Below are 27,739 nucleotides of genomic sequence, written 5' to 3'. Positions count from 1 at the left end.
AGTCCCTTCGTCAGTGTCCACGTCTCGACTCCGTTAACACAGGCGGGACGCATTGCTCGAAGACTTTTGTCTTCAAGCATTGCTGAATCTTCGAAGTGAAGACTCGACGAAGCCTGCCAAACGCCGCCCAGCCCAACCGAATCCTCCTATCGACCTCTTTCTCAAAGTAGTTGTGGCCTAGTTGAATAGTACGGCCTAGGTAAATATAATCCTAAACAACTTCGAGAAGGGTACCATCGACCGATAACAGTCTCGGTATGACTTGGTTGTTAAACATTACTTTCGTTTTGTCTAAGTTCATACAGAGACCGACACGCCGGGAGGACTTGTTTAGGCTGGCCTGCATCTGGCCTTACTCATCCAACGTCTGCACAAAGATGACCCCAATCTAAGGTCTTAAAGACATCCTCTAGCGCAGTGGTAAACAGTTTCGGTGATATTACATCTCCCTGTCTTACCCCACGCCGAAGGGAAATAGGTCTTGTTCTCTGGTCCGGACATGAACGGTTATCTTCGCCGCGTCGTACATACATTTCAGTATCTCGATATATCACCAGTCGATATGACATCTCTGCAGAGAGTCCAGGACAGCCCAGGTCTCAACAGAGTCGAAGGCTTTCTTGTAGTCCACAAATGCCATACACAGCAGTTGATTATATTCTTCTGTCTTTTGAATAATTTGCCAAACAGTTTGGATGTGGTCTATGGTGCTGTAGCCATTTCGAAACCCAGCCTGCTCTGGTGGTTGGAATTCGGAGTGTGTTCGTGTCGGAGTACAAGTATGCAATTTTTTATGTAAATTTAATCAAGCTTTAATACAAAACTGAATAGTTTTTAACCCGTTTTTAAGCGTTATAATAATACAGTAATTTTAAATAATACAGTAATTGTAAAACAATTCTCAAACAATTAGATTCTCTTTTTTATAATTATTAATTGATTAATTAATTTTGTTTTTCTATTTTAAGCATTCTTCTATTTAAAAAAAATTCTCATATTTATATCACAAAGAAAACTACTTTATATATTTTATTAAATTTTATTATACAAAAACAATTTAGTACATCATGAATTATTTTATTAAGGGTACATTAACAGGAATTACCAAGGTGAGAAAAGTAGGTCAATCCAAAAATAGGTCACTTTGTATTACACTCATAGCATACTTATGTCCTAAATGTTTTTAAAAACAAACAACATCTGATTTAGTGGAGATTACCATGTATATTTTACTAACATTATAAATATGTTTATATAATATTGTTAATAATACTAGTGTAAAAAGTGTAGATTTTTTCAGTATTATAATGCTTTAACTTATTATTTTCACAATATATATATGTTTTTTGATTAGTGTTCAATTATTATTTGGGTTCAATTTTGCTACATGATTTTCTTTTAATTTTGAATGAACTTCTATTAGATTATATTTACTTGTATCTTCTTACTGGCCTAATAAAAAAAATCAATTTATATTTACAAACTAAATTCTTTTATCCTAAAAATATTAAATTTAGAGTATGTTTACGAATACGAAAATTTTCGTAGAATCGTGATATCATTTAGTTATAGTCCGAAACGTAAGATCAATAGCTGAGACCGCAAATCTTATGTTTCAAAATATTGTAATATAAAGGTGCCATGCCTACTAAATAATTTATAATGGAATGGAATTTAATATATTTTCCACCATAAAAACATACCGGTAAATGTTTTATTTATTGCAGTGATTATTAAAATGATTTTAAAATCTTTAAACAAAAGCTATACATCGATTGTAATAGACTATTTTAAAACAAAAATGTTAAAAGGCGAAAAAAAAACAATTCCAATACCACGACAACCTACAAATTTCTTTGCAAATCGAATAAAACACAGGTGTCACGTTATGTAAAGTCCAAAAATAAACGAAAAGCTACTTACAATAACGACCTGGGAATACTGGAAAACATTTCAAAAAATATTTTTCATCTGCAAAATGAAGGGCTTCCTTAAATGATTCACTTTCCGTAAACTTATATTTAAAATATTTTATCGTTCTCCATATGTAGCACAAACCGTGTGATGTCCAATCTGTATATGTTTGACTGGCTGATGATTATACGAACTGACTTACTGACGCCTGACGGTTACTTCAGGCTTGGCGCTTCCGATTGTAGGCGAGGTAGTCATAGACAATTCATATTTTTCTGACATAATATTGCATAGTATGGAACAATAAAACTTTTCTAACATAATAACTAATATTGAACATTTGAACAACAATTTTTTTTTGTGTACTACAGTATTCAGAATAATTTACGAATATAATATTAGAAACTACGAATTAGACATCATCATCATCATTACAGCCTATACAGTCCACTGCTGGACATAGGACATTTACGCAAAAATAACGTGAACTCATGTGTTTTGCCCATAGTCACCACGCTGGGCAGGCGGGTTGGTGACCGCAGGGCTGGCTTTGTCGCACCGAAGACGCTGCTGCCCGTCTTCGGCCTGTGTATTTCAAAGCCAGCAGTTGGATGGTTATCCCACCACCGGTCAGCTTTTTAAGTTCCAAAGTGGTAGCGGAACTATGTTATCCCTTAGTCGCCTCTTACGACACCCACGGGAAGAGAGGGGGTGGCTATATTCTTTAGAACCGTAGCCACACAGTAGTACATACAGAATCTATAATATAAAAATGAGTCGCTGAATGTGTTGCTAAGCGCAAAACTCGAGAACGGTTGGACCGATTTCGCTAATTATTTTTTAAAATATTCCTTGAAGTACGAGGATGGTTCTTACGGAGAGAAAAATTCAAAAAAAAAAAAAATTAAAATTTCCTGAAAAAGTCTAAAAACAACACTTTTCTATACTCCCATACAAAAGATTTGTGATAATACTTAAAAGTCAATTTGAACTTTAATACCATACGATAAAGTTTGTGTTAGGCGATACGAAGTTCGCCGGGTCAGCTAGTTATACATAAAAATACAAAAAAAGGCGAAAGACAACGAAAATTAATTATATGTTTGATTATATATAAAGTAGTTTTTTTTAATATATTTATCGTAAAAAAATGATAAAAAAAAAATGTGTACCCGAATAATTATTTTCTTTATACCTCAAATAGACACACTAAGACACAATACACTAAGACACTTTGTTCCTATCTGGCCCTACAATACTACACTGTTTTATTTTGTGGAAACTGGAAACTGAGATTATTCCTTATTTTTACTTATATTATCCTCTGTTATGTGATAGAATTATTATTAAGGGTTGACCGAAATTTGGTTACGGCCGTCGGCCAGTTTCAACTAAAAAATTTAGTTTCGGTTTCGGCTAAAAATGGGCATATAGAGTGATTCTTTAAATTGGCATAACTTTTTTATTTGTGAACTGATCGACATGAAACAAACATTAAACGTTAAGCTAAGCTTGCCATCCATAGCGGAGGATAAGCCGTTTTTGAGATTAGCGTGCACAAAAGCACAGACAAACAGACAAAAATTCTGACAATCATTGTTTTGGGTGCTATTTGCGTTGATAAAGGTCACAATAATATTAAATGTAAAGACAGCAAACTGTTATATTTTTGTATGTGATTTTGGTTGTGGGTGGGTATGTTCTAAATAATAAAAAACATACTGATATTCCTAGTAAAGCAATTATTTAATTAGACTGAAAAAAAATTGTAATGACATATAAAGCACAACAACACTTTAAATCAACTTGCAACATACTTATTCGTCTAAAACAATATAAATATAAATCATAACAGATATTTTACGTAATAAGTTTTTATATTGTGCATTTTAAATTCGTTTGAAATTGTGCAATATCGAATTTTTAATCACCTAAAATATTAATTACTTTTCTTTTTGTTCATATAGTTCCTATACTTTTATTAAATGTTGCACTCTCTCCTCTTAACTCTATGGTATAAACTGGTGATAATTTGACAGAAACAACATATGATCGATTATATCAATACTGTTTAGTGTTTATTGTTTTAATGTTTTAAAATTTTTTCTGAATATAGGATAAAATTTAAATGCCATGATTCGTGAAGACGATCCACAGTTTCGAATAACTCCTTTCCAACAGATGGCATCAGCATGTTCTGGTGCATTAATAACCTCCTTATTCAGTAAGCTTTACATTAATTTATTGTATATTTCGTAACATTTGTAATAAATTAATAATGATGTGAGTATATGGTTTATTTATTTTACAGTGACGCCGTTAGACGTAGTAAAAATAAGACTACAAGCACAACAAAAAGCTTTACTCTCAAATAAATGTTATTTATATTGTAATGGTTTGATGGAACATCTATGTCCTTGTGGCGAAACTGCATGGATACCTAGACGAGTTCACTTCCATGGGACAATAGTAAGTACACTTGAAATATAAAGTAACATGCTTTCAGTAACATTGTTTCTGGGCACAGTATATGCAGTGTATCTATTACTTTATTAAGTAATGTTTTTACAGAACTGTTGCGTTTCTTGTTGGTTCCTCTTAGCAGAACCTAATTACTGAATTGGTGGTTTAGTAGTAACTATCCTTAAGTAATTAAATAATTTCTGAAATGACAGTATTTAAGTGTTATTAAAATGTACTTAGGAATAATTAGATTTAATTTATTTAAAATAATTTATATTAAAACTCATAATTTAGCTCAAATATTTAAAAGTCATAACATTCTTAATATTATAATCCTAAATATGAATTAAACATTACTGTAAAATAACATTATTGTTTTTTTTTTTAATTGTAGGATGCATTTTATAAAATTGCTAAATTTGAAGGGGTTCCAGCACTGTGGTCTGGTCTTAGTCCGACTCTCATCCTGGCTCTTCCTTGTACTGTAATTTATTTTGTTTCATATGAACAACTTCGATATGGAATGAAAAAATTTTACAACAACATGACTGGCAATGGTAAGTTGCATTAGCATATTTACACATTTAATTTTTATTCAAACTACTCAATGTATTTTCCCACTAATCTGTTATTTATTGTCACCAAGTAATTCATATTGTTAATACTCTATATCTCTCAATTTAACTTTTAAAATGAAATTTCAAAGGTCATTTTTAAAGTTATTCACATAAGTATTAGATATAATTATTAAATATTTGAGTTTATATGCATGCATGTTAAATTATTTCAGTGTTTTTCCTTTATTTTGTCTAAGAAACTGTGTAAGTTCTATTGTTTTGATGTTAGTTGTCAACATTTAAAATAGTACTTGATTGAATATAATGTAAATAGACATAATTATGTAGGAAATCACTGTTTGTATTTTGCTTATGTAATAAGAATGCCACAAGATTGACTGCTATATTAGTGCCTAAAATTTATAAATGGTATGGTTTATTCTGTGTTAGATTATATAACAAAGTGATATAATGTACTTATGTAATAAAAGTAGTTTTAAAATGTACAAATTTCTGGATTAGTAATTACTAAAATGTGGACAAAAATTACAGAAACTAGAGTTATTTAACTAGTAATACTAAAATTACTTGTATATAAATTTATAATAGTATATTTTTATGATCTCCTGTAATATTAATTCCTGAATGCTTCAGGTGGGCAACCAATGTGGATACCTTTAATAGCGGGAGGTACAGCTAGAATAACTGCCGTGACTCTCTTTAGCCCATTGGAATTGATAAGGACTAAAATGCAATCAAAGAAATTGTCATATTCAGGTGAATTTTGTACTTTTTTCAGTTTTTTGTTACGTATAATTAGAAGTAATATATTATATTTTAGTTATAATATGTTTAAAAAAAAATTTAACTTATGTTTTAGAAATTAATTCAGCGTTACGCCAGGTTTTAAAATATGAAGGATATAAAGGACTCTTTCGAGGATTAGGATCTACATTATTAAGAGATGTACCATTCTCAGGTAAATAATTTTTGTATTTTTATTTTTAATTAAGGTTTTTTAATGAATCTACAATGCAATTGTTGATGCAAGTTTTTTGTTTGGATTTATAAATTATATCCTTAAATTAAGTAATGTTTTGTTCTAGGTATATATTGGACCATGTTTGAAAGTACAAAGAGGGTGTTTAACAGGCCTGATTCAGAGAAGAACACATTTATATTTAACTTTTTCTGTGGATCAGTAGCTGGCAGTGTATGTATTTACATTGTTTTAATAATTTTATCAAACAATTTAGAATTAGTTATAATATAATATATAAAACTATATTTGTAGGTTGCTGCCTTCATTACTTTACCATTTGATGTTGTGAAAACCCATCAACAAATAGAGTTAGGAGAAAAAGAAATTTATACAGGTAAGTATATTGAAAATTTTAATTGATTATTTGATACAATATTCAGAAGAGTTAATTGTTGTATGTTTCAAAATTATATTTTCAGATGGCAAAGTACATCAAAGGGCATCAAATATGAAAGATATAGCAAGAGCTATTTATAAGAATCACGGAATCAAAGGCTTGTTTACGGGCTTATTACCTAGAATATTTAAAGTTGCGCCCGCTTGTGCTATCATGATTGCAACATTTGAATATGGAAAACAATTCTTCCAAAAATATAATACACAAAAATATAAGGAGAAAATGCAAAGGTATTACTGATTAAAATATATAAAGCATGTCTTTTTAAGTTGTTAATGTATATGCTAGTTTATTTTGCTTATTAAATGCATGAAATGTTATATATTAATATTTTTTGTTTAATTTCAGAAATGGAATAGAGATTAAGATTATTAAAACTGATTAAATTGATTACACAATTTTAAGTTTGGTTTTTTAGGTACTATATCATTTCATTTTTTGCATTATTGTTCTCATCAATATCATTTTGTTGCTTTATTGTTCCATATCTGTTGTTTTTTGTTAGTTTCATTCTTATATAAAATAAGATTTTTAACCTTTAAAGCCATATATTATTAAATAAGTGATATCTTAATCTATATATTTAACAAGCTGTGCCCGCGACTTCGTCAGCGTAAAATAAAAATAAATATTGTCCAGTTTGTGGAGTTACAAAATAAATAAATTTCTAAAATAAAAGTAGCCTAAGTTACTCCTTATTACATCAGCTATCTGCCAGTGAAAGTCCCGTCAAAATTGGTCCAGCTGTTTCAGAGATTAACCGGAACAAATAGACAGACAGACAGACAAAAATTGTAAAAAATGTTATTTCGGTATATGTACCTTGTATACATCCATATGCATTTAGTAAAAAGCGGTTATTGGAATATTACAAACAGATACTCCAATTTTATTTATTTGTATAGATGAAAGCACAACATAATGACCGACTTACCATCATACATCTTGGGACTAACCTCTTGTAGACAGAATCATAGTTAGAATCTTGTTGTCACTAAAAAATGACTTTTTATATTAATAAATAATTTCTAAGATTATTTTAAGTAATTAAAGTGTGGATGGGGTTGTACAAATCTTATAGTAAAAAAAATCTGTTTATCGTTACTTAACACTGACTTAAGTTCAAACCCTTTTTCATTCAAAGATATTTTATACTGCAAATTCCATCCACAAACTAGAAGGGGTGTATAATTATTTATTTTCTTTAAAGTAAGAAGATTGATAAAAAGGGTATGCACACAACTGCTTGTTATACTCTTGTATAGCTTATGATATCATTTATAATAATACACTTTTAGAACGTTGAACTATTAACAAACTAGATCTGTTTTTAATATATATTAGCAAATTAAATTACATATCAATGTAATATATAATTCTTGTTACAGGCATCATGATATTGTACTAATGGGTCAAACTTCGAATAATAAAGAGTACACGTCTATGTAGTTTAATAAAATAAACGGTAACAATAAGTTTAATGATGAAAAAGTTTTTATGACTTTTACTCATAATATTTTCCTTATTAGAATAATAACACCAAGTGATATTATGGAATAGTGTTTGTTATTTAATTTAGTATTATCTCCTATCACTAAAAAAATTGCTATATATATGAAGAATGTTATTCAATGTACTTTAGTACAAAACAAATTTTTGACACCAAAGCAATTTAATTGGACTTATTATGAACTCCAATATGTGTAAATATAGATAATTAAATGTAAATAATTTAAACAAATGATGCTGTTTTATTACCCAATTTAATTATATTGTTTTTTAATTTAAAAAAAATAAACTTTTGTCCAACAACATATTAATATCTTTACAAAAAGGAAATTTAGAATATACTTTGTATTTAATTTGTTTGAAATATTTTTGTATCAAACAGAATATTTATGTGTTAAAGGAGCATATAAACACAGAAGGGTAAATCTTTAGTTAAGTGGGTTCCAATTTATGGGGTCCTGGGGGAAGAGGGGGTGAAGGGAGGGGGGAGGGTGGGTTTTTTACCCCCCTCGTAGTGTGCTTTTCGCGTAAACCCCGTGGTTTCGAAGATATCGTGTTTGAAGTTTTGAGGTTAACTTTACGTGATTCAGAGATATTACAATACCTTAGAGCTCCGCGTCTGACTCCACCTTAACTCCGGTGCTGCGGGAAGTGCACTCATATGCTCTGTTCACCAACTTTCACACTTTATTTTCGAACAAATTTACGTAAAAACGATCTCGATTGCAAGAACAACAAACGATACGAACTGACGTTTAACGACTAACAAATAGACACCGTTGACCAAAATAAGGCGTCACTTAGCATTTCCTTTAAAACACAAAGCTTTAGATTAGGAAAAACCGAATTTCGGGACCGTGGGGGGAAGGGGGGGGGCGCTACCCTTGGTACCACTGTCACACCTCAGAACCCCATGGTTATGGAGATATCCATGGTTAAAGTTTTGAGGTTAGAAGAAGAATTTCGAAAGTTAGAGGAACGCTTGGCTCCGGCGCTGCGGGAAGTGCAGCCCTTCCGCCCTTGCGTGCGAAAGCACGCTCACTCATGCTCCGTTCCGCAGCGGAGGCTGGTCGCCTTCGGCGACCAGCCTCAGCCGCTCCTCTACGCATTCGTTCGCGCGCTTTCGCACGGCGGGCGAGGGCTGCCCTCCCTCCGCGCCTCCGCGGCACAAAAAAAACACTCTAGGGGTAGGACAGACCAAGACCACGTGGACAGTGGGGTGCTCCGATTCGGTTTTGGGTATTTTTCGAATTTCTAAACCTATATTCTAGCACGCAATGTTACTAATTTTATTAGAATATTATGTCTGACGCGTTATTTTGTTTAAAAGTGTCGATTTGTCAGTCGTTAAGCGTCAGTTCGTATCGTTTGTTGATCTTGCAATCGAGATCGTTTTTACGTAAATTTGTTCGAAAATAAAGTGTGAAAGTTGGTGAATGGAGCATATGAGTGCACTTCCCGCTGCACCGGAGTTAAGGTGGAGTCAGACACGGAGCTCTAAGGTATTGTAATATCTCTGAATCACGTAAAGTTAACCCCAAAACTTCAAACACGAAATCTTCGAAACCACGGGGTTTACGTGAAATGCACACTACGGGGGGCTAAAAAACCCACCCTCCCCACCTCCCTTTACCCCCCCACCCCCATTTCACCCCATAAATCGGAACCCACTTAACTAACGAATGACCCACAGAAGAATTGAAAAAATATTTTATTACACTTATCACTAATGTACAATAGATCCTAAGGGTTCTGCTCTGATGTTACCGAGGTCTAATCTGCTGTCAATGGATTCATCTATCTGTCCAACGATTGCTATATTATCTCCTCGAATGATATGAAGTCCAAGTACAACTTGTGCCACTCCAGTTGATGTGGAAAACACTCTTTCGTGGGATTCATCTAATATAATGTTTATTGTCTGATCGAACCCTTTCAAGGTACCAATAAAATTCCGGCCATCGGCGGTTATCACAGACACTGTTTGATTGATATAATTCTCTAATCCAGACGCCATAGCTTATTGTTTAATTTGTATTTTATTAAGGTATAAAGAAACTTCTTGGGTTAGTTGATCAATTTCGTGCGGCGCAAGCTTTATTTTCAATACTTCGTTCATAACGCTGTCAAAATAAATGTCAAATTCAAACGTCAATATTAACGGTATAGGTTACCAGTATATAAGTGTATAATCTATGGTATAGGTGCTTTTTACAAAAAGCCATAGAAACGTAAATTATCTACTACCCGCATAGAGCAACACTGATATACAAATATGTACGTACTTAAGCAAAAAAAATATATATAAAAATAAAATTTGTATTAACACCTTAATTTTTATGTAAAGTAAAATAAATTTATTATTTTTATGACGACTTATGAAAGAAAATATGTCGTAATGCATATAACGGAATTTTAGAAGATCTCGCTGTCATTGTCACTTGTTAACATTTTTTTAAAGGCTCTTATCAAGGTCTTATTAAATAAGACCGTGCATGGACTATGTTTGTTTAGTTATTCGGAGTAGCACAGCTGTTTTTACAGGGTATATATAAAACCAATTAGACCGCTAAAAAAAAATAAAATACACATTTGATATTAATCACTTCTGTTAAAAACGACAAAACTCTAAAGTTCATGCAATCCGTTTCTATGTACATATTTCTTTAAAAAAATCTTAATAAAAATGTCTAATACTTTAGTTCAATATGTTCTCCTTAGAAGTGATTTATTAAAAGATCTGGGCTGGTCTATCGGAGCTCTTGTAGCTCAGGCATGTCATGCATCGACTGCAGTTCTACATATATTTAAAGAAGATGAATATACTATTCAATATCTAAACAATTTAGACAATATGCATAAAGTTGTTTTAGAAGTAAGTATTTTATTACATCTATATAAAAGAAGAAAAATTTATTTAAAAGCAAATCAGTCTAAATTTTTCACACTATAAATGATTGTAATCTTTTTATTATAAAGTTATTATTAAGAAAGAAAAAAAAAAACAGAACTAGTTAAGTAGACTATTTATGTTAGACTATTTAATATAAAATTATCTTTTTATATATAATTTTATAAATACATTGTTGTTTTATCGTTAGACCAATATTTTGTATGTTGAATTAAAGTAAGAATTGTTTTGAAATTATATTGAAAGTATAAAAAAAATTAACTGGCTCATCATCAGTTATTCAGACTGCCATTTGTCATTACAATTATTTCTTTACTCCATAGATATAAACGACAATCTTAAACAAAATAAGATTTAGCTCAAACCTTTCTTGATCACAAAAGAGGACTGAGCTTTGTTTGACAGTGGGTTGTTTAGAATTTACATAATTATATATTTATATACTTAACTACAATGAAATAATTTAACAAAAAATACATGATTTTCAGGTACCTAATGAAGAATCACTAAATAAAATAGCTGAAAAATTAAAAGAAAATTCTATATCCCATAAACTGTGGATTGAACAACCAGAAAATATACCAACATGTCTAGCAATAAAACCTTATCCAAAAGATGAGATAAAAAAATATGTTGGTAAATTCAAACTCTATAAAGCCACCATGCCTAGTAAAGATTTATAATGTTTGATAAAATAATCGAAATGTTGTATTAGAGGTTTTTTTTTTTTACTTTTTCCTTTATTAATATATTGTAAGTTCAAAAGAATTATAAATCATAGATCATTTCCTTATTTAAGTTTTAAAATATTGTTGTGTTATTGAGAGTTACAATTTAGCCATAGGCATTAATTATTATTTTTTAATTGATAACTATATGATAACAGAAAGAGCTTTTGAGAATATTGACCTTTTTGCTTTCTTTTATGGTGCTTGGCAAAGAGTAGTGCCTAGAATTAGTCAAAAGTTTTTGAAAAATTATACAAGCAAAGAATAAATAGGTAGTACATTATATACCTGTACTACTAATAGCAAATGCGGATAACGGATGCTGCCGTTAGTACAAAATGTTATGATGAATAATCTAACAGTAATAATTATTGGCCATTTTTACAAATTGTGGCTTTGTAAGCGGCTTATTAATTTTAAATAATATAAATCTTCGATATTACCTACTCTTCAATTTACTATAATTAAGGTTGCGATAGTTATATATGTTGCAGTCAAAACTCTTAACCAGTCAAAAGCACTATTGACTAGCAAAATCAGTCAGAAGTACTTTTGACCGTTTGCTTTAGTCAATAATACTTTTGACTAAAATAACAGTTAAAAGTACTTTTGCCCAATGGAGCTGGTTAAAAGTACTTTTGACTAAATGATTTCGTCAAAAGTGGTTTTGACTGGTTGTATCAGTCAAAACTCTTAAAAGTTAAGGTGGTCGATAAAAATAACGACAAACGCACATATAAATTTTTATATTACTCATTATTACAAACGCACATATAAATTTTTGTATTACTCATTATTAGTGGAGAACGTGCTGATATTAGAACAAAAATGAGTGACTACGAAAAGAAAGAAGGCTTTTTCAAAGAATTTTAGCGATGGAAGATATGAAAGATAGTCATTTCAATGTGATGACAAAAGAAAAATTTAAAAAGTTTGCAATGGATGTGGAAGACGCGAAATTTAATGAAAAGGAAACACCATTACAGTACAGTAGACTACAACGCTTTAACACATTGAAGTTTGTGGTATAAAAAAATTAGTTACAAACACAGAACCTGTCAAATATTTTTGCCGGCTGAGGAAATCTACGACATTATTGATGCTGCTCATATTTCTATAGGGCATGGTGGTCGCGATAGACTTAAGAATGAAACGGCAAAAAAGTACGCTAATATTACAAAAGAAATGATTAATATATATTTATCAATGTGCGAAGTATGCCAAAGGAAGAAAAGCAAGAAAAGGATGGGTCAGGTTTAGAAACCGATCCTGCACACTGAAATAAACAGCCGCTGCCAAGTCGATCTGATTGACATGCAGTCGCAAGAAGATCGTGGGTATAAATTTATTATGGTTTATCAGGATCATTTAACTAAATTTATTCACATCTAACGAGTTAATAGTGCTTTTGACTGACGTTTTTTTGCAGTTAAAAATACTTTTGACGGAGAGCGTCAGTCAAAAGTATTTTTAACCGCGAATTTACAGTCAAAAGTACTAATAACCAATAATTTTCAGTCAAAACCACTTTTGACCAACTTGTCCAGTCAAAAGTACTTTTGACTGATTTCGCTAGTCAATAGTACTTTTGACTGGTTAAGAGTTCTGACTGCAACATATATACTATATAGTATTATATTGACTGAACATTGAAACTCCAAAATCCCAGTTGTATCTAAAATAAACAGTGGTTTTTAAAGTAAAACTTCTTTACGCACGTTTTGGAAGTAAGCTGGTGAATGTGTGACGAGAGCGTTACGAAAAGTGTGATCAGGCGAGGCAAACGGAAGTTGAGAGGGAGATATAAGTTAATGAAGATAAAAAGTCTTACTTTAGTCGTGTGGTCTAAAGCACACGATTTTTTTTAATAAGAAAAACAACATCAATCCACATTCAATCAATCAATATTTTATGGACAAACAAAAGAAATTCGTATGTACACAGTTATACCCACAAAATTTAAATATTGTGGTATCCGCAAACTATTAATAAATCGTAGTAGTAAAATTAGATCAGTTTGATACTTAAAAAAATTTTTGTTGTAGAATTTTTTTTGTTATATGCTAACTTTATGGGGCTGGTTTTTATGTACATATACTTATTTTTAATTTTGACATGGAATTGATTAAATGTAAATTTTCAACAAGCGCATTAAATTCATTTATCTATACAACGTTGTTTTAAATTTTTAATGTTGTTAATTTGTTATGTTAAATATTTAGAATTATCTCAGGTTTCCTCAGATCCTATTAGCTCTCGTGTATCGTATTTAGCTGAATTTAGCTGACATGACCCGATATATATGTAAGTACCGACTAGTGCGGGTACTACGAAATAATGTTTGTATTAAAATATGTATAATGAAGGTAACTCAGTTCCGCATTAAATGTTAACTAGCAACAAGTCTTTTCCTTGGTTCCTATATTTTGATATTATTAAATACTTAAATATTTATCATGACCGTTTACTTTTTCCATGTAACAAACATTATTGTAATATTATACTATTTTAATATTAATGTTCGTTCATACCTGAGTACTAAAAAAATGTTTAATGTGTATATTTTACTTTATAAACCTAACTACGTATCTGGTAGGATTTGGCAGGATTCAGCTGGTCACACTTATGATGTTGTCATAGCTAGTTTTATAAAAAAACAGATTGAAAAAGTATCTGAACTTAATTCTCTAAAATTGTATCAAATTGTAATTTAAAGTAAAATTTATATAGTTCGCTTGTCAAAAATAAACATTTCTTGTTTACTGAGTGGTAAGTACAAAATTGCGCCGTCGTTCGTTAATTGTATCAAATAAAATGGTAGAGCCGAGTCGATTTGTCATACAGGTCGTACTGTTCGTATCAGAACAGGAAAACGTAAAGTTATACAATAATAATTAAAGTTTCTGTGTTTTAGTAGTAAAATATTTCTTTAACACCGTATATGTACTCTATGTGTGTTTTATTCGGATATACATACACGTACTTTGTAAATGTACGTAATTATGAAAAGATTTTACATTCTTTCATTATTTGAAAAAATTGATTGACCTTTTTTGGAAACTGAAAATGAATAATCCTGTACCGATATTATGTGCTTGAAACATAAAGCTAATAATAATGTTACAGGTTTAGAGCACCAGAATGGCTTCTTCTAACACTTTACAAAAGGCTATTGATCTTGTGACGAAAGCCACCGAAGAAGATAAAAACAAAAATTATGAAGAAGCCTTAAGACTTTATGAACACGGAGTAGAATATTTTCTGCATGCTGTGAAGTATGAGGCTCAAGGTGAAAGAGCTAAAGAAAGCATAAGGGCTAAGTGTCTACAGTATTTGGACAGGGCTGAAAAACTTAAAGAATACCTCAAGAAAGATCGTAAGAAAAAACCTGTCAAGGATGGAGAGTCTAACTCCAAGAGTGAAGATAAGAAGAGTGATAGTGATAGCGATTCTGATGACCCTGAAAAGAAGAAATTGCAGGGGAAACTTGAGGGAGCTATTGTTGTTGAAAAACCCCATGTTAAATGGAGTGACGTAGCTGGCCTAGAAGCAGCCAAAGAAGCTTTAAAAGAGGCAGTCATATTGCCTATCAAATTTCCTCATTTATTTACCGGTAAAAGAATCCCCTGGAAGGGTATCCTTTTATTTGGTCCCCCTGGAACTGGTAAATCCTATTTAGCTAAGGCTGTGGCTACGGAAGCTAACAATTCTACTTTCTTTTCCGTATCATCATCTGATCTTGTATCAAAATGGCTTGGTGAATCAGAAAAACTTGTAAAAAATCTATTTGAACTTGCAAGGCAGCATAAACCAAGCATTATATTTATTGATGAGATTGATTCTTTATGCTCGTCTCGTTCTGATAATGAATCTGAATCTGCTAGGAGGATCAAAACTGAGTTTCTAGTGCAGATGCAAGGTGTAGGGAATGATATGGATGGCATTTTAGTTCTTGGAGCCACAAACATCCCATGGGTTCTTGATGCAGCTATAAGAAGGCGTTTTGAGAAACGTATTTACATAGCATTGCCAGAGGAGCATGCTAGACTGGATATGTTCAAATTACATCTCGGAAATACAAGGCATCAGTTAACTGAGCAAGATATGAAAGTGTTAGCTGCAAAGACTGATGGATATTCCGGAGCAGATATTAGTATTGTCGTTCGAGATGCTTTAATGCAACCTGTCCGCAAAGTACAATCTGCAACTCATTTTAAGAAAGTGTCTGGACCTAGTCCAACAGATCCGAATTTAATAGTTAATGACCTCTTAACGCCATGTTCTCCAGGGGATCCAGGAGCAATGGAAATGACGTGGATGGAGGTACCGAGTGACAAACTCGGTGAACCACCAGTTACTATGTCTGACATGCTTCGATCACTAGCAACATCAAAACCAACTGTCAATGATGATGACATGGTAAAATTGAAGAAGTTTATGGAAGATTTTGGTCAAGAGGGTTAATTTATTTTGTCAGATTTATAGAGTTTAACAGATTATAAAGCACAGTGCGTATATTTTTGCAAGAGCTTTTTACATTAAATATAACTTATGTTCTTTGATTTCAATCATTGCATTATTATATTTTCCTTGCTTAAAAAAATTAGTAGTAGAATAAGCACCATGTTAATTGTTTAGATTTTTAATATTAACTGTGGAAATCTTCAAAAATGAAAATATGAATGTTGGTTGAAAAAAAAAAAGATATTAATTAATTCTTATTGCAAGTCGAATATATTGATGTTAGTCAAATATATAAAAAAATAGTTAAATTTATTTTGATATCTGTAATAGAAGTTGCAAGGTCATGTAATAATATTAGTGTTAAGTACCTATTGATTATGTGATTTATGGATTTTTAATTATTATATATTGTGTAATATGTGTAAAATTATCGATAGAAATTTGTGAAGATACATTAATACAAAAAGTATGTAAAATAAATAGGTACATTCAAAATAAGTTGAATAAATTGTCTTCTTAGTGAACAATATTAAACCAATTGTAAACTCATATTAGGATCTAAATGTTTCTATGTTTCTTAAAGTATACATGCATAAACATACCAAAAGAGAAATGTTCAGGATTCAGAGATAATTCTTCATCGTTTTTTTCATACTCAGTTTTTTTTTTAAATATTGTCAAGCTTAAGTTGCATAAGATTTTTCTAAAAATTATTTTCTCAGAAATTGTAAGCAATTCTGCTGGTTTACGAGGCATATGTGATTTTGAAGAGATTTGTATATTTTGTTTGCAAATTAGTCAGTTGACCCTTTTTTTGTCTCTTAGGTTTTCCTATATTATAAAATTTAAAATATACATTTTTGTAAATTTATTTATTGATAATTGGATGAAATGTCTTTTTGTGTTTATAAGGTTTACTTCATTAAGGCGGAAATATATTTTCTAACTAGTTGTGCCTGCGACTTCGGCCGCGTGGAATTTAACAAAAGAGTTATATTAAGTTTGCAGAGTTATAAAAATAAATACATTTCTAAAATAAAAGTAGCCCAAGTTACTCCTTATTACATCGGCTATCTGTCAGTGAAAGTCCCGTTATAATCAGTCCAGCCGTTTCAGAGATGTATCGAATTTCGGTTTTAATTATTTAGCACTTTTTTTTAAATTAAGTATGTATAATATTATAACATGGTTTTCTCTTCATTATTTTTGTATTGTTATTACATAAGATTGAATAAAAACTTAATTACTGTCCATGCATGTGTTTCATTTAATTTTATTAAAAGACAAATTCAAAAAGAATAATTTATTTACAATAAAATATATGTAACAAAAACCGTAAAAATATTGACTTATCACGACATGGTTTGAAGAATTTTATTGACGCATCCGATCAGAACTATTATATTTATACTTGGTGCTCTTCTCCAATTTGCAGAACTGATTTCTGTAAAAAAATCCTTAATAAATATTCAATTTTATTATTTAAATTATAAACTAAACAAATATTAAAATATTTACATAATATTTTATACAAAGATATTTTACAGCAACTGACCATAAACGATCACCTCTGATGTGATGATGACATCAATTTTCATCCGAATAATATGTGACATTTGTAAAATGTTCATTGTTATTATTATGAAATTAGTTATATTATACACATTTACAATTATGGCTTATTGTATAATTATGGCTTTATTTTTAATGTAATATATATATTGACTATTTTTTTTTATTTGGATGAAATAAATTGCAAATAAATAATTATCATTACTATCATTATCAAGAGCTTGTAGAATCTATTCTGTTGCGAATTTTAATGGTAGGTATAATATTAAAACAACTACGGTTTTTGATGACTTTCTGCCTTCTGAACTTCCATGATCACAAGGGGTGTCTAATAATTAAATCGACGTTATTCAAACTACACTTTTTAATCGATTTTTAAAAAGGAAGCTCTCGATTCAACTGATTTTTTTATGTGTTACCTCATAACTTTTTACTGGGTATATCAATTTTGATGATTCTTGTTTAAATTGAAAGTTGTTGCTCGTCGTCGGTCCCATTTAAATTTCATCGACATCATGCCAATTACATAAATATGCTAAAATATTAAGAATAATAATTATTATTCCCCGATACTTTTTATATTGGGGATTAAATTAAAAAAAAATACCTAGTAGGACACTTCGTTCTCGTCTATGTGAGCCAATACTGGCTATGCAACGTATTTTCATATGACGTTTGGCAGGAGCACGCAATCCCAGGGTGGACATTAGTAAACCTTGAGGCGCTGGTATGGGGTCGTAGGTTACTAACCATGACTTTTCAGTTACCTGTTGATTAAAAAATGTTTATAATATAACACAAAAGTCTCAAATGAAGACGATTTTAATATTTTTCGTTTTTGTTTAAATAAGGTTGCGGTTGAAAGCAATAGATAGCTAAGGAACATTGCGTAAGAAATAATCTTTTAAATTTTTAAAATGAAGGCCAATGTCAATTTTATTTATTAAAAATAAACAATTTGTATCTGGGGGCACAGTAGTGCCCCGCCAAGACGAGCCAAAAAAAAAAAAAAACGAAAAGCACTACCTATCTTTTTTCGAAGCGCTTCGTCGTTTTTTTGAACCCTCATAACTTGGGTTTGGATTATACTAGATAAACAAAATCCTCGGGATATGATGTCAATAGTGGACTTATTAAACATATAATGTTTCAATTGCATAGCTCTTATATTTATTTATTTATTTATTCTTAATGTACACCAAAATACAGACACATATAAAGAAAGATACAATACAAGATGTACAAAGGCGATCTTATCGCCCTGTCCCGCGACGGGGCCAAAATGAAGAGGCAGGGGCTGCATCGTTAGCAGCAGTAGTCCACCTCACCAGCAGTTGTCATCTACAACATCGGCCGGTAGTAACGAAACGGCCAAGCCACATATTTTGACTAAGGTGTAGAGTTTGTGAAGTTAGGGCTTGTAGAGTTAGGGCGTGTAGAGTTAGAAGCTTGGCTCTACATGACATCTGATAACTTTTTGACAGTGCGAGTCATATGATCTCGTCTTGGCAACATTTTACATGAAAATGTTTTTGGTGGGACATATATGTGTATAATGTGTATAATGTGTGTTGTGATAATTGTATAACTAACTAGAAGTTGCACGGCTTGGCTCGCGTAGGAATTAATAATATTTACATAGAGAGGCTAAAGTAGTTTATATCATTATATTATACTAGCTGTGCCCGCGGCTTCGCCCGCGTAGAAATCAGTGCGTCACAAAGTTTTCCTGGCAAACTTCCAGTGAAACTATTATCGAAATCGGCTTAGCCGTTCCGTAAACCTTTCTCTCCAAGCCCTCTCTCCATTGGTGAAATCGCATGAAAATCCGTTCAGTAGATTTTGAAGGAATCCATCACATATAATTTTGGGGACTTTGTTTTATAATACACTAACTGTCGCCTGCGACTACGTCCGCGTGGTTATGAAGATATGCATTACTATTAAGATGTTTAACGCAAATAATTTTTTTATTTTAGTCACTTGAAATGCTTATCAAACTGAGTAACTTTTTAAAAGGCACAATTTAATATAATTTAATAGTTATTTTTATAAAACCTCTCTATACACCACATTTTTAGTTTTATTTTCAGGCTGTATATGTTTCATACAAACTATCAACCCTAATTAAACCCTCTTAGCGGTGGAATATCGCAAAATCCGTTCTTAGCGGACGTCAACTAACTATAATCTACCTCCCTGCCTCATCTTTGTCCATCCTGGATGGATGGACCATCCAGCGGTTTTTAAGTTCTCGTAATGAGTGAGTCAGTGACATTTCTCTTTTATATATATAGATTACGGTGCATTATTTGGACACCTTCTCGCTATCTAGAGAGCATACATTTTAAATTTCAAGTCTTTTACTTCAAAAACATAGGACTTTCATACAAACTTCCAACCCCCGTTTTATCCCTTTAAGGGTCGAGTTTCATAAAACCAGCTCTTAGCGGATGTTTACGCCCTATAAGGAGCTTCCTGCCAAATTTCAAGTTTGTAGGTGTTATAGTTTCGGAGATTTCGTGATCAGTGAGTCAACCTACCTACCCCCGTTTTATCCCCAAAAAGGGGTTGATTTCTAAAGATACATTATTCGGACGCCTTTTCATCATCTATAGAGCATACATTTTAAATTTCAGGTCTCTTACTTCAAAAACATAGGACTTTCATACAAACTTCCAACCCCCGTTTTACCCCTTAGGGGTCGAGTTTCGTAAAATCCGTTCTTAACGGATGTTTACGCACTATAAGGAGCTTTTCTGCCAAATTTCAAGTTTGTAGGTGTTATAGTTTCGGAGATTTCGTGATAAGTGAGTCAACCTACCATCCCCCGTTGTAACCCCAAAAAGGGGTTGATTTCTAAAGATACATTATTTGGACGTCTATTCATCATCTATAGAGCATACATTTTAAATTTCAGGTCTCTTACTTCAAAAACATAGGACTTTCATACAAACTTGCAACCCCCGTTTTACCCCCTTAAGGGTCGAGTTTCATAAAATCCGTTCTTAGCGGATGTCTACGCTCTATAAGGAGCCTACCTGCCAAATTTCAAGTTTGTAGGTGTTATAGTTTCGGAGATTTCGTGATGAGTGAGTGACCTTTCGCTTTTATATATCTTATTATAGATTATAGATTATAGATTTATCGTGCGTTAGAACTATGGGTTGTCTGAAAGAAATGGCTAATTAGCCATAAGTCCGCCCATTGTACTTCACTGTCTGTAACTATCTTTATGTTTTGTTTGTTATATATTTGTGGTGTACAATAAAGTATAAAAAAATAAATAGAACTATCAGACTGCTCGCAAAGCTCGCTCTCAATCATGCTTCATGGAAGTCGTGCGAAAAACAGTCTTCTCTTAGGTTTCTCAAGCCATTTTTAGGTAATTTCACTAGTACGAACTAATTGTCCTATTTTGCCTTACAGAATTTCCGTAAACACTGGGAAACTTAATCATGTTATATGGAATCAAGACTTTAAAAAAAATTCTATATCACATGTGATAGGTAAACCTTTAAGCTATATACACATTGAGGCGTAAAAATTACATCAAGACTAATACGGAGGCGTAAAAATTACATTAAAAAATACATTTGATTATTTATTTATTTTTATCTGTTCCTAACCGGTTCTAAAAATAAAGGGTAAAATAATATCTCCCCCCCCCTCTAACCGAACGTTTACTAACTATTTTCTATCTACCTGCCAAATTTCAAGCTTGTAGCATAAAAATAAACGACTTTCATACAAACTTGTAAGGGCCCTTGGACCTCTTTAATCCGACCCTACCAAAATCGTTCTTAGCAGACGTCTAGGTAGTAAGTTAGTAACTAAGAACTACTTCCCTAACAAATTTCATCTATATTCGTCCAGCGGTTTTTGAGATTTTGTGATGAGTCAATGGATTATAGGTACATACAAATATAAAATTCATTATCTTATCTCTTATAATTTTATTAATGTTTGTTATACCTAGATTTTAACTGACTTCCAAAAATGGAGAAGGTTCTCAATTCGATTGTATTTCTTTTTTTATGTATGCTACCTCAGACCTTTTAACTGGGTGAACCGATTTTGTTTTTTTTTTAATCGAAAGGTGGTGCGTGTCATGTGGTCCCATTTAAATTTAATTTTCATCTAACAAGTACTTTTCGAGTTATTTATATTACATATAACGTGTTTTACTTGACTATTTTTTCGTCAACCTACGTTGTATTACTTGTCGATGTAATTTTTAAAATTTTTTTTCTGTTTGCTAGCAATTAATTATATATAAAATGATTCTCAAACATCTCGTATTATAAGAATAAGTTTATTGAATGCTTAAATAAAAATACAATTTTATTATATATTTTTATATCAAGCAAGTTTGAATCGTCGCGATATTACTTGTTCAATGAAACCTCACAAGATACATAAGCTGTTCGTTTTCTGTGAAATCTTTAATATTTCCTTATTAGCGTGTCTGTGCGAAACGTGACTGCGATGCCAACAAGCTTTTGTATGATGAAGATGTTAATTAGAAATTGTTCAACTCACTAATTATTGCGATAGTGATATAGTTTTTATTCACAGACGCTTTTCATATCACTTTGTTGGTGGAGCACATTGAATAAATACAAAACTTGCAATTTTGTTACAGATTTGAATAATTTTGAATTTAGTAAAATGAAAAAAAAAGAAAACGTATAAAAATAATGTGCGCCATTTTATTTTCAAAGAGATCTTCATTCAATTATTCTGGATGAAACACATAGACTAACACATAATTAGGTATTATTTAGGCAGCTTTTAAGTTTTATTTCAAGCATAATTGAAATCTAGCCTTTAAATTTCTGTAAATTGGTCGGTGGTGGCATGTTGGGAGCACAGATAGAGATAGAGAAACACATAATTTTTTAATAGTATTTGTAGCTGGCCGTGATAACGTAAATATCTATATATATCATCTATATATAATATGTTTCAAAATTTTTGTGGTAAAAAATCAAAACCCTAAAAAGTATATAAAATGTTCTAAAACAATAACCTGATTAATCAATGGCTTAGGTTATTTTCATATATTTTGAGTTATCTAATATATGAGAATAGCTGAAGCGATTGATCTATCTAAAGGAATACTTCAATAGTTACTATTTTATCGGTTTTGTGATATTTGATTAAGACGGCATTTGTATAACGTAAGCATATATCTATCGCCTTAAGCAAATATTATATCCGTTTTCAGTGTGTGTGATTCAACGAATGGCAATTTTCTTAAAGTACAATAAAGTAATGAAGATAAAAAAATTACTGTTTCTTTGAAATAAAAATTAAGTGTATCATTAATTTCGTCGATTTAGCATATTAATGGGTAACAAGTTATTATTTCAAAATATAAAAATAAGATAAGAATTAATAATTCTAAAATTAAATGCTGTAAGTTATTTTATCTTCCACTTCATTTATATTTTAGGTATCTATGTAATTTATTTTATAAGTTTTTATTTATCATGACTTTTTAAGATATTGAACTAAAATATATATTTACTTTTTCTCCGTTTATTAGCCATTGTAAATCTGGTGCGGGAAATGATTTAGCAGATGTGCAGTTAACATCGAGTGGTTCTTCTAGTTCGTAAGAGCGTTCGTGACCAACAATGCGCGGGCTGTCGCGCGGAAAATCTGAAATTTTTTACGTAAATTGTCAGATACATATACAAACAAAGGCAATAAAATTTATAACCTGTACAAAATAAATCACTCTTAATTTTTGTTCTCTATTAACCTATCATTACTTTATCCAGAAATAGAGGAAATAACAAAGCAGAATAGTTCGCTAAAAATTCATCGCGGGCAAAACCGCGGGGGCATTTCACCATCATCATATCGCATCATATCGCAGTCCACTGCTGGACATAGGCCTCCACAAGTCGCGCCAAAAATGGCGCGAACTCATGTGTTTTGCCTATAGTCACCACGCTGGGCAGGCGGGTTGGTGACCGCAGGGCTGCTTTGTCGCAAAGAAGTCCCTGCTGCGGGGGCATTTAATCAATACTAATATCATAAAGTGAAAGATTTTATTTGTTTAATAATCTTAAAAGTCGCTCGAGCAACATCAACACAAATCACAAGACAAATTTATAAAAATATACGTTCGAGTGCCAAGGGGTCCCCCTTGTCGTTCGTTAGTAATCCGATATCTATTTACTAACAATAAGACAGATCTGTTTTGTTGCACTTATACAATAGAATAGCATCTCGAATCGCAACTAGAACAATGTCCTGTTTGTGTTGTTTATTATTTCGTTTTGTATACACATGTTTAGGATTTCTTAGAGTATTAATCAAAGTTTAATAATATTATTGAAATAGAACAATCCAATCAAGTTAAGTATTTAACTAGTGAACAAATAAACATATAAATACTCGAAGAGACATTTATTAAATACCTTTAATGTATTAAATTTCTACTTCAATAAAATACAGAGTTTCATAAACATTTGTAACAAAGAAGCTGCTTGTTTACTGTAAGAAAAAGCATTATAACGATCGTAACAAGCGTTATAAAAATCTTTATCGCACAAAATATTGTTCTTTGTTATTTCTCTTACAATAGACTTCCATGAACATCTCAGCCTGCGCAGAGTGAAAGGAAGGGGCTTCTTCTGAAACTTCGCACCGATATGACCCTCTAGATTTCAACGTCAGTTCTCGAAGATGCACGCGTCGAGCACTGGATTTTTCCAACTGTGACATGATAGTGTGATTTAATTATTACAAATAAAAAAACCTGAAATATCAGCATCCAAACCTTAATTTTAATTAATATAAATAAAGCACATTACTGAGATTTTAAATTGAATTGATATTGAACAAACAACGTAAATAATGCACATTACTTAGCTTATGAAATACAATAAAACTACACTTTTAAACAAAAGAAGACGAGAATATCTGTCTGTTTGTCCTGTTGTTAAGATAATGAATAATGTGTCTTTTTCTATATAAACTTAATTACTTTTAAAGTTATAATTTTTTTATATTTGTTTTATTGATGCTTATTTAAAAAAAAGACTATATATATCCAGCATTTATATGGGGTTAAAATTTAAAATGAAAAGATCGGTCTGTAATACATTATTAACTTACATCAACTCTTACTCCATCTAACTTGTGGGCATGCTGCGGGGGCCGCAACCTTGGCATGTACCGGTAGAATTCCTCATTATCGCGGTACCATTTTACCGAGTACAGCTTCCCTCCCTCAAGATCATAGTCACATGTGAAGGTAACTGACTCACCTTTCTGCTTGAGTGTGGGAACCGATATTCCTACCACACGGAGACAAATTGACACTAAAATACAAAGTATTTTTTATAATAATGTTGAACTGTAAATTGTAAAGTAATTAATGTAGGACAGTGAAATATGTGAGAGATTCGGAGAAAATAGTTTATTTTCTATCTCAATATTTTTAATTTTAACTCATTATATCATAATATTGTTTGTATTAAAAATAAGTGAATAGCTAAAGTTATTATTATTTTTTTCTTAAGTTAAAGTTATTATTATTTGGTGCAGGATTATATTAATGGTAAAGATGTATATATAATGTATGAATTAGTGACACTGTATTTCAAGCAAGATGTTAGCAAATTTATATTAAAATACAATTTTTTTAAAGAGTGACTACGGAGTTTCTTTCCGGTAATTCTCTGCGGAATCTACATACCAAATCGGTGGTAGCTTCACTAATAACACAATTAAAATTTTAATTTATAGATGACGATCCGAAGGTGCTTTTGAAGCCTATTCGAATAAAGTCATTTTGGATTTTGATTTTTTGAAATTACCTATATTTCATTTTGTATTTTTATTTTATTATTTATAAAATTTAAGGAGAAATTTTTAAGAGGGTATAATTTAATATTTCGCGGCATCTTTTCTAAGTGTGGGCTGATTGTTCAAAACTTTCTAATATAAAGGATAGGTTAAGACAAATAGCGCCTGAGTATATTCTGAAGGGACAACAGCAAATCGCTTACGGATTCTACGTAATAATTAAATTGTGGTGAAGGAGACACGTAGCATATGTTTCAACAGGTACCAAAAACTAGATCGATCGGTTGAATGCTGTACTTATAGTTAACAACAAATATATAAAACATTTATTTTCTTTACAAGTTGCCTTTACTTCTTCGAGTTTTTTTACATTTTTAGCAACTAGTTTGTGTTAATCCGGCAAATTTTTACGCAGTCTTATACATATATAACCTCCACAACAAATAATAAAAATAGGTATTTCTATTGTAATTTCCCTTAATGGAATATTATAAAATGCTGATTATGATAACAAAAATAATAATTTTTAAAATTTTGATTATTTTATCCATTGAAAATTTAAATACTTTACGTCATAAATTAAAGACAATAAATCGAAAGAATTTTATAAAATTTACCTTCTAAATTGATGAAAAGAAAACTCCAAAATACAATAACTTTCTTCATTTTTAGTCAACTTTAATACGGAATATTCTTTCAAATATATTTAAAATTAAATTCATTATTGTTATAATTTCACTACAATTTTATAACATCAGAAAAAAATTGTAGTCATTTCATTATTTACTAAATTTGACCTCAAAACAAAACTTCGTGTATTTTTTATTCGTGTTAGTACTTGAAATTGCGGGCGCGAACACGAGCGTAGCGTAGCACGCGCCGTAGGCAACTGTTGCTACAAATGATAGCGGTCGTATAAAGGAGCTACGAATAACCTACGTCCTTTCACGCGACTTGCTCTAGACATTCGAGTTTACAACACAGAGTTTCTCTGATTTGATTTCTTTAAATTATACAGTGATCCTTTGTGTAAAATATGCGATATAATTTACAAAGGTAAGAAACAATACATTTTTTTTTTTTTTTTTTTTTTTTTAATCTTTATTATTTATGGAGGGTTTCGTCAGTCTGACGATGCCACCCTCATAGGTCTTACAACAAATTCAATACTATCTACGCTTAAGAGCTACTTTCACAATTTTATACAGCATTCTGGCTTACTCAGATAGCGGGTAAGCCAGAATACAGTTACACTTGCCAACCTCATACAAATCCACTTGCAAAACTGATCTTTCAACTTCGTTCCGAACACATTCAACCATAACGTGATATACGTCTTCTTTTAAATTACATTCGGTGCAATTTGGCGAATTTATTTTACCAATTAGATACAAACAATACATTTCTTATATCGGTTTTAATAAGTTGAAGTACGTGATAATTTTATGTTTAAAAATATTGTAAATTTAAATATATACATTTTTGTATCTTCAGCTTTTAATTTATATATAGTGTTAGAAATTCAATTAAATTTTCGGCATTAGAAGGACTTATTTGGGATCGCATTAGTATCGTTAGCGTATCAAAGTGCTGGACAAGGATTAGTGAGGGATTTAATAAATAGGTAATTCGCTAATGGTGTGCTAGTGAGTTTTCCATTTGGTCTAACAGTTCCAACATTTCAAAATAAGTAAAAATAAAAAATTTCTTTTTAGTTATTTTTATAGACAGCACAAATTGTATTGAGTGGTGAGTATTATTTTTTAATTAAATTTTATGATGGAAAAGAATTTTTTTAAATGAAACTAGTTATCCATTTGGCTTTGCACGAGTACACTGCTTGTTTTTTAACCGACTTAAAAAAAGGAAGGGGTTACTCAATTCGACCGTACATATTTTTTTACTTTTTTTATGTGTGTTCGAGGATAACTTCGTCGTTTATGAACGGATTTTGATAAATCTTTTTTTGTTGGATAGGAGATATCCCTGGTATGGTACCATGATAATCAGGATCCAGGATCTGATGATGGGATCCCAGAGAAATTGAGGAAAACTCGAAAATCCGCATAACTTTACTGGGTGTACCGATTTTGATAATTTTTAATTTAATCGAAAGCCGATGTTTATCATGTGATCACATTTAAGTTTCATCGAGATCTGATTACAACTTTTGGAGTAATCTTTTATAATGCGTATTTACTTGACTAATTTTTTGTCTACCTACGTTGTGTTACTTGTCGATATAATTGAAGTCGATTTTTTTCGTTTGCCTGCAAACACAATTATTTCCTCGTAAATTACAATATCTTATTGAAAGATCGGTCAGAAAGTTTAGTATAAGATACAAGTCCCTAA

At 31.3% G+C, this 27,739-nt stretch overlaps 5 protein-coding genes across 7 annotated transcripts; 3 read left to right on the top strand and 2 right to left on the bottom strand.

The window, feature by feature from the left end:
• The first annotated feature begins 3,937 nt into the window (after window positions 1–3,937).
• LOC123657694 (solute carrier family 25 member 40-like) lies at window positions 3,938–8,114 on the top strand. 2 transcript variants are annotated; one of them, XM_045593213.1, is made up of 10 exons: window positions 3,938–4,138; window positions 4,226–4,383; window positions 4,772–4,934; window positions 5,589–5,711; window positions 5,815–5,913; window positions 6,041–6,147; window positions 6,229–6,310; window positions 6,396–6,603; window positions 6,722–6,791; window positions 7,762–8,114. In XM_045593213.1, the coding sequence occupies exons 1-9, from the start codon at window positions 4,048–4,050 to the stop codon at window positions 6,756–6,758; spliced, it is 1,068 nt and encodes a 355-aa protein (XP_045449169.1). In that variant the 5' UTR covers window positions 3,938–4,047; the 3' UTR covers window positions 6,759–6,791; window positions 7,762–8,114. The 2 variants fall into 2 exon arrangements, with proteins under 2 accessions (XP_045449169.1, XP_045449168.1); XM_045593212.1 differs by lacking the exon at window positions 6,722–6,791 and having other exon boundaries at window positions 3,943–4,138.
• A 1,463-nt stretch (window positions 8,115–9,577) lies between these two features.
• On the bottom strand, window positions 9,578–10,047 carry LOC123657571 (U6 snRNA-associated Sm-like protein LSm8). The gene has a single exon (XM_045593097.1). The coding sequence runs from the start codon at window positions 9,897–9,899 to the stop codon at window positions 9,609–9,611; it is 291 nt and encodes a 96-aa protein (XP_045449053.1). The 5' UTR covers window positions 9,900–10,047; the 3' UTR covers window positions 9,578–9,608.
• A 253-nt stretch (window positions 10,048–10,300) lies between these two features.
• On the top strand, window positions 10,301–11,509 carry LOC123657569 (putative peptidyl-tRNA hydrolase PTRHD1). Its single transcript, XM_045593094.1, has 2 exons — window positions 10,301–10,757; window positions 11,282–11,509. Exons 1-2 carry the CDS (start codon window positions 10,569–10,571, stop codon window positions 11,474–11,476), a joined length of 384 nt encoding a protein of 127 aa, XP_045449050.1. The 5' UTR covers window positions 10,301–10,568; the 3' UTR covers window positions 11,477–11,509.
• Window positions 11,510–14,107: 2,598 nt separating this feature from the next.
• LOC123657543 (vacuolar protein sorting-associated protein 4) lies at window positions 14,108–16,085 on the top strand. 2 transcript variants are annotated; one of them, XM_045593066.1, is made up of 2 exons: window positions 14,108–14,290; window positions 14,648–16,085. In XM_045593066.1, the coding sequence occupies exon 2, from the start codon at window positions 14,663–14,665 to the stop codon at window positions 15,983–15,985; it is 1,323 nt and encodes a 440-aa protein (XP_045449022.1). In that variant the 5' UTR covers window positions 14,108–14,290; window positions 14,648–14,662; the 3' UTR covers window positions 15,986–16,085. The 2 variants fall into 2 exon arrangements, with proteins under 2 accessions (XP_045449022.1, XP_045449023.1); XM_045593067.1 differs by lacking the exon at window positions 14,108–14,290 and adding an exon at window positions 14,319–14,513.
• Window positions 16,086–17,273: 1,188 nt separating this feature from the next.
• Window positions 17,274–26,050, bottom strand: LOC123657603. The gene is made up of 6 exons (XM_045593126.1): window positions 26,002–26,050; window positions 24,692–24,897; window positions 24,154–24,289; window positions 23,091–23,224; window positions 18,165–18,324; window positions 17,274–17,429 (listed from the first exon to the last, which is right to left on the bottom strand). The coding sequence occupies exons 1-6, from the start codon at window positions 26,048–26,050 to the stop codon at window positions 17,338–17,340; spliced, it is 777 nt and encodes a 258-aa protein (XP_045449082.1). The 3' UTR covers window positions 17,274–17,337.
• Window positions 26,051–27,739: the final 1,689 nt, after the last annotated feature.

Source organism: Melitaea cinxia, chromosome 11 (genome assembly GCF_905220565.1).
Source record: "Melitaea cinxia chromosome 11, ilMelCinx1.1, whole genome shotgun sequence".
NCBI classification, from domain to species: domain Eukaryota; kingdom Metazoa; phylum Arthropoda; class Insecta; order Lepidoptera; family Nymphalidae; genus Melitaea; species Melitaea cinxia.
Note: the sequence above shows the minus strand (reverse complement) of the source record. Positions and strands in the feature narration are given on the sequence as shown.